This window comes from Limulus polyphemus, unplaced genomic scaffold (assembly GCF_000517525.1).
Source record: "Limulus polyphemus unplaced genomic scaffold, Limulus_polyphemus-2.1.2 Scaffold5478, whole genome shotgun sequence".
NCBI classification, from domain to species: Eukaryota; Metazoa; Arthropoda; class Merostomata; order Xiphosura; family Limulidae; genus Limulus; species Limulus polyphemus.
The window spans coordinates 31670-47372 of record NW_013671088.1 but is presented as its reverse complement, the minus strand read 5'-3'; the positions used below and the strand labels follow the sequence as shown (position 1 = coordinate 47372).

The following is a 15703-nucleotide window of genomic DNA, read 5'->3' as shown; positions in this document are numbered from 1 at the left end:
TAGAGTATACTAAACTTTACATATTATATAGGCTACAATAACGTGAAGTTTAGGTGGTTCGTTTAACTATTATGCCTGATGTATGTTTTTTGGGAGGTGGTTAATGAAAGTGTTCTAAAATGCAAACATTTATTTCTTGATGACCTAATATTATGTATTAGTGTTATTGAAGAAGCATTACATGTTGATGGAAGCTTAGATTTTCATTTTATGACCATATAATTTATATCGTTGCTTTTTTGTAAACAACAAATAGAAACCAAGAGAAAACCAAAGATCATTTTGGTCAAGAATACAGATCAGTCATTAAAATTGCATACTTTAATGAAAGAATTATATGATAAATAAAGAACTACTTCTGTATAAAAGCATTAAGCAAGCAAGCTTTCTTCAGAAACCACAATAATTTATGAACTGTTGTAGCATTTTGCTTTAAGAAACATGCAAGCAAAATTTTTCCATAAACAAATGTTGTATGTTTTATGTTAGTAAAACTTTCACCACATTGAATATTTTTAACATTCATTCTCACCCATTAGACTGCTGTTTTTTTATATTGACATGTAATTATTTCAAATATTGATTTTGCATTATATCTGAGAAAAGCCTTTCCTGAAACTGAATTGCCCCTTCAGTTATAAAATAATGCATTTATAAAGCTTTTGTTACACAATATGTGTCAGTGGTGCCAAACAAGTTTTATAAAAAGCCATTTGGCCTACCATGGTCATCTCTCACTCAAAAACAACAGCAAAGAATGAATCCAAATTATATATGTCCTTTTAGAATTTTACTTCTATCCAGCAAAAGTTTGGAAAACATTTAAATTAAAAATACATGCTAGATCATTCGTAAAATTATTCTGCAGATGTAAAAAACTGATGAAGAACAAGCCTACATCTAGGTTTCTAAACTTGTTACTCTTAACATTCAAAAATATCTTTCTTACTTTATTTCATTCCACTATTCAAACATTCTTAGAAAGACCGTCCAAATCTCTGATAACTGGACATCTGAATTAAGTCCCCTTACTTTTTTTTCATGCTTCTGAGAAAGCAAGTCTGAAATTATACATTTTTCCTCATTTTTTAAATGATCTAAACTAAAAATCCTTTTAGTAGCCTATTTCTAGTCATTTAGACATTTTTGAAAAAGTTTATGCCCATCCTAAAAAGGGAGCAGTACTTCACATGTCAATACTTTATATGTCTACTCAGAATCTCATACCAGGTTACAATAACACTCAAGAGATGAGGTTAGGTTTTAACAGCAGTCACGGCTAATAATTTCTTCTATTTTACCACAAATCCAAAGCTTTTTCTCACACAATAAGTAAATTCTTCCAATACTTTCATACCCTTAATACAAAATATTACATTTCTCATTAATAAAACTAATTTTCCACATTTTGGCTCATTAACTTTATGATTCTTTTGGATAAGAAGAACATTCTCAATAAAAGCAGTTCTTTTTAGCATTTTAGTAATAGTACCAGCAAATATGGAAATTTTATCATCCAAGAAGATCTTCAAATTATTGACATTAATGAAAGAGAACAAATGCTTCAGAACAGACTCCTGAGGGACTACACTACTCACATTTCCCCCAGTTAGAAAAATGTCCAGTTACCTCATTTCTTCTTTCTATTACTAATCATGTATTCTCTCCACTTTATAACCTTTTCACCAGTTGCATACATATCAAAATTACTAATTAATCTTGTGGAGGCTACTTTATCAGAGTCTTTTCTAAAGTGAAGAAAGACAACTTGAATGCTCTCATCCAAAGGGAAAAACAATTCCTATAACAAAAAACTAATCAATTGCTGAGTTAAGAAAACCATTTTTTTTTAAATATGCTGAGAATAAGAAATTACAAAGTGAAACTAATAGTCCAATAATTTTTTGGTCTTTCAGAGACATATTATAACAGGCTTATTAAATTAGCAGTTTAAACTATCTCCTGCAAATTTGTTTTCAAGGTTTTAGGGTAAATCTCATCGATACATCAATTTTATTCTCAATAATTTTCAAGCTTTCCTAAAACAAGTATTTCTTAAATTAATATAAATATAATTGAAAGTAAAATTTTTTCTCTTTATATTAAAGAAAGTTAGAAACTCAAAAATTTCTTTACCTTAATCAGCAAAATTCCAATTTCAAAAATTTAGCAATTTCCCATAGTAAATCTTTCAAATCCTCTAAAAACACATTGTCCTCGAGTGTTTTTGAACTTAAGTATATAAAACCCTTTGAGTAAAATTTGATGTTAGGAGCATGAGACTAATAATCTGCTTCAGTTTTAACTATAGTTTTCATGACTTGTTTTGTTTAACAAATCTCAACAGCAACCATCTGAGTACTGATGACAATTTTACTGTTATGATATCAGGCTTGCACTATTACTTGAGATGTACAGTGTGGTTTGTAAGTTGAATTTCTCTGCTATATTGCAACAGGCTGATTGCGAAGACCATGGCCCACATGCACACACTAAAGCCCTTGAATAATGAAAAATACAGAATACCCAGTCTTTTTCCTGGAATCCGCAAGTTTTTAAACCTTGCTTCACCAACATTCCAAGATTCAGTAAAGAACCAAAGGTATGTTGTGGCTGATTTCAATTACGATACATTTTATATATTTAAATCATACCTATAAAATATTTTCCGGTCCTAATGACATAGGTCATTTTTGTCACATGTGCAGCCTGATTGTTTAAATTACTCTGTACACCCTAGTTTTCACATTAGATAGTAGTAATTTTCTAGTGAAATCAAATAGAAGAAATACTTTTTCTTATGTTTTCTTTTAAAATTGAACTTTTTTAAACTTTTATGTATGAAACATAAAATGTAATTGCATGTTTTATAAAAAGGTTTGATTTTTTAGAACAGGCATGTGAAATGTATGGTCCCAAGGCTACATCCAGCCTGTGAGATGGTTTTAACCAGCCCACAATGAGTTCTTAAGATACTATTGAATCTTGTCTGCGAACTGCTTACAAACTCAAATTTATTATATTATTATTAGTTATTTTACCTTCTCTAACCTTAACCAACCTAAAGAGTTTCTTATTTTTACATTTTAGTTACTTTTATAATAATGAATAAAGAATACACATGAAAAACAAGAAATAAAGTACATACCTGGGCCTATTTTTTTTTACTGACCACTGTCGATGACACTTAACCCTACTTTTTTATATACTAATGGTAGTATTACACTAAATAAGTTTTATTAATTAAATAATGTACCAAAGAACATCGAATAATAACACGCAAAAAGCAGACAATGTTCCATAACTATCACAGTTTTCTGGGTTTCTAAATATACAACAAGAGCCATTACAAATTCATCCAAGTTAGTTAGTATCTTTCTAGTAGAAACAAAGTTTGTACTAAAAGAGCAATTGACAATCCTCTGTACAGAAAACAACATAATATAATATGTCATTTGATAGTGGAAAAATTATGCTTTGTTTGAGTGATGACAATATTATAGTGAGTAACTTGCATTAAATTTCGTACTTATTGGAGGGGTGGTGAATAAATTAGAGAAGAGGGGATGCCTAGAGAAAAAAATGACACATTTCTCACACTAGGGGATTTTTGTTTAATATTACAATATAAATTTAAGAACTTATAACTTGTATAATATTAGAATATGGATTATTAGCTACAGTTTTGCATGACATGATGTGGCCTGCAAGTAAATTTAGAAATTGCTATCTGGCCTGCATCCTGGAGGAATTTGTACATGCCTGTTTTAGAAGATTGCAAAGTAGTAGTGGAAAAATTAACTATTCTAGTAAATGTGATTTTTGTCTTTTCATTATATGTCAGTATCTTTTTAAGTCAAACACAAACTGTTCTATTTCACAACATTTTATGATTTATAATAAAATATATGACAGTAATTTGTTTAATTTATATATTTTTAATGAAATAAAATATGTATTAAATTTATAATAATTTTTTTTGTAGATTTTTAAGTAAACTTTCTACTATACAAGATCTATACAATGAAATTAACCATCTAGAAGACCACTTAGTTCAGCTTGGCTCTCCTGTCGTGTTCTGTCACAATGACTTGCTTCTAAAAAATATAATCTATAATGAAGAAAAAGGTAACAATAACCTAACTGTAATACTTGTTTTTCAGCTTCATAGTCTCAAACAATTTAAATAATTAAGATTTCTGTAAAACAGAAAAATGTATTTTGTTTTGTGCTTTTAAATCTATACAATAATTGGAGATTTATTATGTTTGATAAGTTTAATAAACATTTGTTGGGAACTGTGTATTATTTTAGCATACAGTTATATTTTATAAAGAGAAGCAAATTATGGGTAAAGTAAGGAAATATGAACTATAAATATGATGAGCTATAAATACAGACATAGTAAGGTATAAGCTACAGATTTTTTGTTTGTTTGAAAATTCTCCTTATAACTTGCCTATCACTTGGCCAATATTCAAGAAATTGGTGTACACATACAAGCTAAACACAGATAAAGTAAACAGGATATATCAGTCATCAATGGTGTCATTTCATTAGTTTATGTGATGAGACTTTGAGGAAAAATACTTCAGGTTCATATGTTCTGTCAAGTTAATTTGCTTCTGTATAGAGGTTGGGTTCTGTAACTTTAGTACAGTAATGTAACTGCTAAATTTATTATTTTTTGTAATAGGTAAGTGTGTATTTGTTAATTTCTTTTTTTAACCAAAACAGTGAAGAAAAGATAAAAAAAATAGATTAGGCCTCTACTTCATTATTCTTCACTGAAATATATGCTTTGGTGAAGAGAATAAATTAATGTATAGATAAATAACCTGTTAATCCACTAATTATAATAAAAGATGATTAAATGTGCATTTGTGATAGTATGTCGTATATTATGGAAACATCTGAAGTATTTTAGGTTATTAGTGGGGAGTAAAGGACATACATCTAAGCAGCTAAACCAACAGAAAAATATTAATAAGATTAAATTTAAAAAGTTGATTTGTTGCAACCATTCTTCTGCTTAACAAGTTAAAAAAAAAAGTCAAATTCCAGTAAAGTTTTTGGAAGAAGGAGGCCTTATTACTAGAAAACTACTCGTATTATCAGACGTTTTGTTGTTCATTACCACTTCTTTGGGTGAAAATAAAAGCTTCAAATTAGAAAAACATCATGTTAGACAAAAGAAAATGTTCTCAAACATCAAAATCTTAAGTAGATGCTTTTATACATGTCTTAATCTTGCAGTGTGTACTTCATTAGAAGGTTATAATAAATGTGTTTTTTGTGATTTTCTTTTTTTTTAATTTTATCTTAGGACAAGTTTCGTTCATTGACTTTGAATATGCACATCAAAATTTTCAGGCTTTTGATATAGCAAATCATTTCTGTGAGTTTTGTGGTAAGTGTGTCCAAATTTTTACATTAAAGTTGTTATTTTATATAAATTTAAAAAATATTGGAAATAGAAAACCATTTATATTTTTATTTGAATCAAATGAAAAATTATTGGCAAAAATGAGAATCATGGCACTCACTTAATTTTACATTAAATTCGTATGTGAAATTAAATAATTTTTTCCATCCCACAATTTTACACTTCCATTATTTTCATGGGTCCCAGAAAACTACCTGAATACTCAGGTGGATCATGAATTTGGAAAGATTGAGAACTCCCTGTCTTATTACATTAAACATTTGACAACTTCATCTGTTAAAAATACCAAATAATTGTTACAATGTTGAAGTAAAAAATACCTTTATTAATCAGTGGGTGTTGTTAATTAATTTGGGAAAAGTATGTTTTTAAAGTTCAAAGTGTTCTTCCACTAAAATAACTGCTTCCTCAAACAGTGTTAATATAAGTGTTTGTGTTTACTATATATAGATTACAGATAGTGCTTTTTTTAACTTAACAAATTAACTATGTTTTGGTTTTGAAGTATTTATCATTTTAGCATACATGAGAAAAATGATAAAATTTTATGAATTTCAGTTTTGATTAAACCTTCCATGCTTTCACCAGTACTAGTGAGTAGATAAAACTTGAAATTTAGAATTGATTTATGAATTACTTTCATGTTGATTAATTAGAAGTTTATTTTTGTTATGGAGTAGTAAGTATGTATATAGTGAGAAACCTCAGAAGAATACAAATATGCAGGATTTGCCCATTCAATTCACCATTTTGCCAAAACTAATATTTAGCTAATATGGCAAAAATAAAACTAATGATGAGCTTTTTAGCAAAAGGAAAACTAAAATTCTCTCCATATTGATTTTGCCAATTTATAGTTAGTAACGAATATCTTTGGCAAAAGTCAAATAAGTTCATTGCACTACCAAAAACGTGATTCTTCCTCCCTCCACAGTCCTGATAATTTATAAAGTCCATCGTAAAATCCATGTATAAAATGTAATTATGAATTTTCATATAGCTAATGACTGTGTTACTTGTATTCTACAATTATACATGTTGGGTTATTACTGCTATTTTGTGCACGTGATGCAAGCATTGAATAAAAAAAAAGAAAACAAAATATAAATCAACTTGCCTGACTCTTCAATGTGATGAGTAAATGTGGCAAAATTTGATCCAAGTTTAAAATCTAACATAGATACACTTGGTGATATAGTTTTGATGTACTTGTTCAGGTTGTGGGAAGAATCTTTCATATGTTTTCTCTAAGAGGATTCAGGTATTTAAACATATTAGTGATAAAAAAATTTCTTTTGCATATTGTTTATACTTAATATTATATTGATCAGACTTGTGATAGTGTATTTAAGTAGACTGTTAATAGGAGTACAATTTATTTCTATTTAAGTCGTTTGTTCTTCATTTATTGAAGAATTTGTGTGTTTAAAACAGAATACAATAATTAAACAATAAAGCTGAGCTATATAGCAATCAATAACGTAATAATTGTTTATGTAAATCTGCATAAATTTAAACATATATATTATTAGGATCATCTCTAATGAAATGATTTGTGTATCATCTTTGTGATTTTTTCACTCACTTTCTCTTGATTTTATCAATTTTGTAAGGTCTAGAATCATTCCAACCAGAATTATACCCAAGTCAAAAATTTCAAAAGGAATGGCTCAGGATTTACTTAGAAGAGTGGTTCTGTTTAATTGGACATAGTAGCAGGAAAGTGTCACCCAAAGATGTGGAAACTTTATATGTTCAAGTTAACAAGTTTGCCTTGGTAAATTTTTTTCCTCTTTTTTTTTTTTATGGATATTTACATTTTTAGAAGAAATCTAGCTGTTGAAAAATTGAAGATTGATTAAATCAGTGTATAATACTAATATGTAGGAAATGGTAATTTTTGCTACAAAAAAGTAAGTTATGAAATACGAATTAAGACAAGTTTTCAAACTGTACATCTACATGCATGTATATTAACCATGAATGTGTGTTTTTAAAAATACTCTGCTGATGTTTTTATATGTACATTAAAGAAACGATGTTAGTGATTTTCAGTTTCAAAAGTATCTAATCAAACCAATCATAGCTGTAAAAAAAAAGTGTGGCCAAATAAAGAAAAGAATTGCCATTGGTATATGTGAAATCAAAGTTTGTGGCCAAAATGAAAAAATATTGATGATTAGAATTTTACAAAATTTGTAGAGTATGCACATCTACTACAAGAAATCACATGGGCCACTTTTTTTGTCGGTGCGGTGTGTAGCTAAACATAAAACCTGCTCCCAGTATTTACTTGCCTTCCTCCTATAATGGGTGAACCGATTTCAGACAACCAGATATTCATTTTTCCTCCACCTTATCATGGATTGCATTCCAGGCCTCTACTGCAGAATCTGCTCAGCCTATCTCGTTTTTTTTCTTCTTTGATGTATTTCACAATATATTCCTTTCTCCTGACATTGATTCTTTATGATCTTTTTGTCTCATTTGAGATTGAATACTTGCAAGCCTTGCCTAATCTTACCATCAGGTAGATTTTCTTCTTGGTTTTATGTCCTTAGGATCTCCATTACTCCTTTCCATTTTGTCCCCTACCTAGTTTTTCAGATTCATTTTACCCTATCTACTCTCCTATGTGTAATGTTTACCTTCCATTTCCTTTCTTAGGTGTTCCATGTATATTTAGGGATTTTCGTGGGATACTTCCTCCTCCTTCCCTCCATGTTGGAGGGTTTGCCATCTGCCGTTCTTTCACTCCACACATGGCTTCTTTCCTTTTGGTAACTTTTTGGTTGGGACAATGTTCTTTGTTTCCCATCCACTGCTGATAATGACTTACGGTCATATTTGTTTCTCCACCGGTCCCTATTTTTGAGGCTCCTCCTGTACATTTAGCATCACATGGGGTATCTGCCATGCTATATTCAATTGTTTTTGGTTTCATTCCGAGATATTGTCATCTTTATTCTTTTACATGTCCAGCAAATTTCTGTCCTTTACCTGTCCTTCCTATGGGTTTTCTCCATTCATCTTGTATGCTCGATGCTGTTTGGGGCTCTGGATTGATTGGTTCCACCTCAACCACTTCTTGGGTCTTCTCCGTTTTCATTTGTAGTCTTTAATTGTATTTGGGTTTGCTATTTCTCTATGTTGGGGTACACCCATATTACACATTCTTATTTTCCATTTTTTGGGATGCTATTTTAGGTTATTTCACCACATGATTCGGTCCCAGTTTCATGCCTTGCCCTTTGGACGTGTCTGGTACCATATGTCCTTTGTGGGGTGGTCTGCATTTTACCCATCTTCCACTTTTTGGGGGTGATTATACCTACACTATTCATTGGATGTTTAGCCAACATATATACTTCTTCCACAGTCAACTAGAGTTGTTGGATTTTCCAATTGGATGTATTTTTTCTGTTCCATACCTCACATTCTCATCTCTTTGAGGTGGTTATTTTTATACACCCCTCTATCAGGACCATCCATTGATTTTCCTCTTAATTTTTTTCCTTCCCTCTTCTATATGAGTTGATAAATTTCATATCCCCTACAATTTCAGATTTCCCACTTCCTTACCCTCTTCTGGAATGTTTCTCTTCCCTGATGCTCATCTCTATTGGCTGGGGATGTGGTTCAACCTGTAGGAGGCTTGAGAACTATGGTCTCCAGGCAAATGATCTTATTCCCTTCACACCCTGGCACTTCATCTAGTCCATTGTGCTTTCATTCAACCTTTTCATTTTGTCTGGATTTGACTAATCATGTTTCATTTAGGCTATTCGATGGTGGCTTTTATCACTTGCCAAGGAGATGTTCTTTCTTGTTCCTTTTGTGGTAGACAGTGGATCTTCCTTTTAGAACCCACACAATTCACATGTGTCTCCTGAAGGGTCATATTCCAGGTTTTTTGTCCTCATTGCATTTCCATTCTCATTACATTTTCTCCCTAGGAGTGACCTACCCCCATGTGGATGTTGGTTCCCAGTGGCTGGGTTTTGACTTTAGAGTTGAACCAATCAACATAAGTCCTCACACATGTATTACATATGTCTCTATTCCCTCACTCATTTCTACTGTTGTTACTCCATCCAGGTAGTGGGTCATGGTGGAAGTACTTGCACATTACTATGGTTCTTCCCCTTCCACTATTCCTTGATGATTATTATTCCAAGGATGTTTCACCGTTTGGGACAGTTCCTGTCATTATGTATTTGATTGAGATGGTTTACCTTACACAGACATTTTTTTTATTCCAAATGTCGATTCCTGGATCGATCGTTCAATTTTTCACATAGTTATAAAATAACAACATGTGCCTGTTCAGGGATCAGGGGGTATGAGATTCCCTCCAGTCTTGTGAATTTGAGGTGAAGATGTTATGATCCTCTTTCCTACCCTCACCAGATGGCTGAGTTTTGGAATGTAGTTGACTTACCAATGGTATGATCTTCATCCTACCCCCAAGTGGAGGTCAATTCCTGGTAGCATGGGTTTTGGATGTAGTTGACTTGCTATGTACAATCCGTTCGTAAGTGATGCAGTCTCCCATGTATAATCTTTGACTCCGAAGATCTCTTTGGGACTATCCTTCGGACACTTTCAAAGAATGCTTCTTTCTTTCCCTCACACCAGTCCCTCCACCTGTTCAGTATGCGATTCTAGCTATTTATGTGAATGAAGGTAACATACTGTATCCGAAGTTATAATTTTCCTGTACTGAAAATGTATTTCTGATAGGTACTTGCCTCCTCTCACACATACCCCCATTCCACCCACCCCCCTAAAAACTGGTGTTTTCATTTTCTGCCAAAACTGGAAGTGATAGTTCGGTAGAACTGAATAGAGGGAGTCGTGCGTCAAGGGAGTATGTCGCACGCTTATTGGTGGACAGATGTCACATGATGATTTTCATGCAAAATGCATTAGAATCAGTCAATTCCAAATGTGGGAGATTCAAGGCTTGTGGCTTGCACAAAAAATATTCTTGCATATAGAGAGCAGCACTGAATGAGAAAAGTTATTGATGTGATGAAATCAGTCAATTCCAGATGTGGGAGATTCAAGGCTTGTGGCATGTGTAAAATATATTTTTACATATAGAGAGCAGCACTGAATGAGAATAGCTATTTATGTGACAGGAGGTAGGTACCTATCAGAAATACATTTTCAGTATAGGAAAATTGTAACTAAATTATCTTTTTTCTTTTTTTAGAATAACTGCAAATTGTAACATAAGACTACAATTGTTTATCTTAAATAGCTTAATGCTCATGACAGTATACATCTGTTTATACTAAATTTTATTGTTTTATTGCGCTTTGGACTGTATCTAATAATCTCATCACACAAGTTGTAAATTATTTGGCAAATGGGCAGTTCACATTACTGTATTGAATTACATAACACATGAGCTGCTTGCGAGCATTACTCATGAAGAATTTTTTTCTTATCAATTTACCTAATCAAACCTTTTCTAATATAATACATTTCTAATTTTTTACATTCTAGTTACTTTTATAATAATAAATAAAGAATACATATGAAAACAAGAAATATAGCATTTACATGGGTCCTTATGTTTTTCTGCTGCAGACTGTCGATGAAACTTAAGCCTACTTTTTCTATACTATTGGTACTACTACTACTATGCTAGTTTTTTATTTAATTAAATAATACACTTAAGAATGCAGAATAATAACACACAAAGCAAATATCCCATAACTATCAAAAATTTTCTGGCATTTTAACCATGTGATAAGAGCCTTTAAAAATTCAGGTAAGCTTTTTCGTGAGAACACCATGAGAAAAAGTTTTAAGCCAAGGGTAAAAATAGACAATTCTCTGTACAGAAAACAACATAATGTAAATGTCATTTGATAGATTAAGACTGTGGTTATGTATTGGTTATAATATTATAGTATAAAATGTCAGAGAGAACTATTGGCAATTTTTTGATGAGAGGATGTGATAGGTGGACATGGCAAATGGGTCTTATTTTCTGGCTTATAGCTCTGTAAACAAATAATATTAAAGACTATAAAAATTATGCTTAATATGAGTAATATTCAAATTATAATGAGTAATTTATGTTAAATTCCTTACTTCTTGGAAGAGTGGTGAATAGATTAGAGAAGAGAGAGAAGACCTAGAGAGCAAAGGTCACAATTCTCATAATAGAAGAGATTGAGGATCTTTTAAACGTGTCCTTATAAAATTAGGAACTTCAAACTTACATTATATTAAAATTGGATGTATTAAATATGTTTTGATGCCAAATTTATTCATATCCAGTTCAAGCTTGATTCCCACAGAAAACATATCAACGAGCTTAGATGAAATTTTAATGGCTCTTGTGATAGTTATGGGACATTGTCTGCTTTTTGCATGTTTAATACTGTGTTCTTTGGTGCATTATCTAATTAAATAAAAAATTATTTTGTGCAGTACTTACTTTAGTATAAAAAGTAGGGTTAAGTGTCGTCAGCAGTGGTCAGCCAAAAAAAAAAGATTCACATGAGTACTTTTTCTTGTCTTTCATGTGTATTCTTTATTTACTATTATAAAAAGTAACTAAAATATAAAAATAGGAAATGTTTATTTTAAATTTGGTAAAATAAATACTAATAGTAACATAATAAAATTTTTCAATTAGGTATGCTTGCAAGCACCTACAAAGATAGTCATATTTTCTACCACTGAGTCAGAGATTACTTGTTAATAACGATATTATGGTACTATTATATAATTTGTTTTGGATAAACTGATAAAGTAGATGATAATTGGCAGTAATAATTAAGTTTTTTTCATAACACAGACTTCAAGTGTTATTGTTTTTTCTTTTGAAAATAACCAATTTTTCTGATGTTTTTACTGAATTTTGGTACCAAGTCCAAATTTAGAAAAATTTTGTGAAATGTCTTACAATTGTCCACTTTCCAAGATCACAGGATATCGCTGGTGTTTAATATGGAGTAAGATTGAAATCAATAATGCTACTTTGAATTCTTATAAGTTGTACATTTTACTTTTTTGTAGGGAGCACACTTATTCTGGGGCACCTGGGCTTTAGTACAAGCATCACACTCAACTATCGACTTTGATTATCTTGGGTAGGTTATCTTTTGATGGTCAATACCCATTAGAAGAAGGTGTTCCCTGTAGGAGAACTTAACTGTGGCATTAAGTATAATATGTATAAGATTTAGTTAGGTGTTTTTCTTTGAAAAACATTAAATGCATATTTTATGCATTATCTTTCTCCTTTCAGTAATATTTTAAAACATTTTGTAAGTTTTGTAAACATGTACTGTATAAGAAAAGACTATTTTTTTATAACATTGAAATCATATTTTAGAACAGAAGAAGTTTTATAGTTATTGTTTAGGTAATAAATTAAATATTGTGTGGATGTTACCATTGAAATTGATTTTTGCGTGTGTGTGATATGTTAACTCTTTCGTGTTACTTTTATAAACAATTCTTTTGTGCTAGATTAATTTTTAGGTACACAAAAAAATCATGTCTTAACATTTTGTTATTTTACTGAAACTTGAAACCAGTAAATTTGTGTAGTTTGAAAGGGAATACCCATTTTTCATAGTGATAAAAAATCCCAAACTTCTGTGACAGCACTCTAGAGTGGGTTTTATTTGGGAACTCTGGACTGGTATGTACTTATAAGGAAGCTACTGCTAGTAGTGAATATGTGCAAATTGTTTGTAGGTTGGAGGAGATGTTGGAGGCTATCTTATTTAAATAAAGGCAACAGATAAATAGAAGGGTAAACTGTGGGAAATGGTGGCAGGATTTCAAGAGGAGCTTAAGCTTTTACATGCAAAGGATACATCAGCTAACAATGACTTTCAAGAAATTAGAAATAGTACTATTAGGGTTAAAATTGGTGAATTTTATTGTAATGAGCCTATTTTGTTGAACAACAGATTTCTGCCCTTGGCTTCCGCAGATGAGTAACTATTGTGGGGAAGGAAAACAAAAGGGCCAGAGAAGGATGTGAATGATAAGGAGGTCATAGTTATAGGTGATTCTTTGACAAGGCATATGGGTAGGATAGTCAATGGAATAAACAGGGAGAAAAGAATTTGATTATGCTACCCAGGGACACAGGTGGAAGATATAAATGACAGAGCAAGATATAATAAAGGAGGCTAGCAGGGATGCAGTTTTTGTTGTGCACGTAGGAGCTAATGATGTAGGGAAAGGTAGGTCAGAGGAGCTAATTAATAAAGTACAAGGGGTTGATAAAGGCAATTAAAGAAAAAGGCCATAGCTTAATTGTATCATGGATATTGCCAAGGATCAATTGTGGGGATGAAATTATGCGTAGGTCACTAGGGCTAAATGCTAGGCTCAGGTTAATATGTAAGGATGAGTAGATAGGTTGGTTGGACTTGTGGGATCTGCTCAATGGGAGAAGAGAACTTTTTTTATGGATGGTTTACATTTAAATAGTGTAGGATCTGGCTTGTTTGCAAGGGCTATTAACTCTGCTGTAAAGGAAGATTTAAACTAGAACTAGATGGTGGTGAGGGCCACAATAAACTAAATGCAAAAAAAATAATGTAGAGAAAAGTTCAGCATAGGAAATAAGTATAGAAGTAGTTCTAAGGATATGCTTAATTATTACTATTGTAATGCTAGAAGTATAAGAAATAAAATAATGACCTTAGGGCACTATTAGGAATGGAAGATTTTGATATAATGGGAATAACTGAAACATGGTTAGATGTTGATGATTTAGATAACAGAAATTTCTTTGAAATACAGGGTTATTGGTTATTTCATAGGGATAGGGTACTAAAGAAAAGGGGAAGAGTGACTTTATATGTAAAATGTCAGTTACATCCTGTTGAGGTTGAGGATATCAAAGATAATAACAAGGAGATTTAATCCATTTGGGTTTCTATTTGTGGCTATAAAGGGAAAAGGCTTTTATTGGGAATTTGTTACACCAAATGATACTGATGAGGTTAGGGAGAAACTTTACAGTGAGATTAAGATTTCAACTATTAATGAGGTCATTATTATGGGTGATTTTAATTTTAATCATATAGATTGGGAAACACTAGAATCAAACCGTAAGGGAGAAACTATTCAATAGTTTTCTTTGCCAGTTGGTCAAGGAACCTACTAGAATCAATGCTATTTTACATTTATTGTTAACTTCTAATATAGAAATTGTTGAGAGTGTGGAAATTGAGGAACATCTGGGTGCAAGTATTAGGTTTGATGTTTTACTGCACATGGAGATCAGAAATAACATTTTGGTTACAAATTTAAGGAAAAGCAAATTATGAAGGGATGAGACAAGAATTATCTGATGTGAATTGGGCAGCTGAGTTATTTGGAGAGACTGATCAAATGTGAAAATTTTTAAGGATAAACTCTTAAACATTCAAGATAAACATATTCTTTATAGAAAGAAAAGGGTGGCTACAAGTAAAAAACCACATTTTCTTACAAAGGATATAAGAGATAAAATTAAAGAAAAGCATCACAAATTTAAGATTTAGAAGATCAAGAAAGTTGATCAAACATAAAATTAGGATATCAAAAAGGATGTATGAAAAAAGGTTGGCTGAAAGTGTAAAAATTAACAGTAAGGATTTATTTCAGTATATTAAGGGTAAACAAAATGTTAGGATGGGGGTAGGACCCTTGAGGGATGATAAAATAAGGCTTATATCTGATGATTATGAGATGGCTGGGTTATTAAATTCTGCTTTTTCTTCAGTTTTTACCAATAAAGATTTAAGCAGTATTTCTCATCAGTAAGATCAAACAAGATGACTGCATTAATACTGATATGGTTAAGAAAAAATTGGGAAGTTTAAAAAATGATAAGGGCCAGATACTATTTCTCCAAGGGTTTTGAAGGAGGTTAAAGATTGGATATGTGAGCCACTTGTTTCTATTTTTTTTGTAAATCCTTGAATAATGGGCAGGTACCAAAAGATTGGAAATTAGCTGATGTCACTCCTCTTTTTTCAAGAGGTAATAAACATTGTCCCAGTAATTATAGGCCAATTAGTCTTACATCAGTTGTGGGAAAAGTTTTGAAAAGTCTAATAAAAGATGTTTTGCAAAGTCATTTTACTTTACTTTTGTTTACTTCTTATGTATATATTTCTGTTGTAATTACAAATATTGTTTGTTTGTTTTGTTAGCTCTAGATTACTGATGATGGAATTATGATAATTGCAAAACATTTAATAAATGCTTCCTATTATCACA

At 31.3% G+C, this 15703-nt stretch overlaps 1 protein-coding gene across 4 annotated transcripts in view; it reads left to right on the top strand.

Annotated features, from left to right (window-relative positions):
• Window positions 1-15703, top strand: part of LOC106472633 (ethanolamine kinase 1-like) — a 29072-nt gene that overhangs the window by 8315 nt on the left and 5054 nt on the right. For all 4 annotated transcript variants that reach the window (XM_022401181.1, XM_022401183.1, XM_013933286.2 and 1 more), the window contains 5 exons: window positions 2459-2602; window positions 3986-4128; window positions 5327-5410; window positions 7060-7223; window positions 12488-12561. In XM_022401181.1, the coding sequence (XP_022256889.1) occupies window positions 2459-2602; window positions 3986-4128; window positions 5327-5410; window positions 7060-7223; window positions 12488-12561 (609 nt within the window). The remainder of the gene's footprint in view (window positions 1-2458; window positions 2603-3985; window positions 4129-5326; window positions 5411-7059; window positions 7224-12487; window positions 12562-15703) is intronic.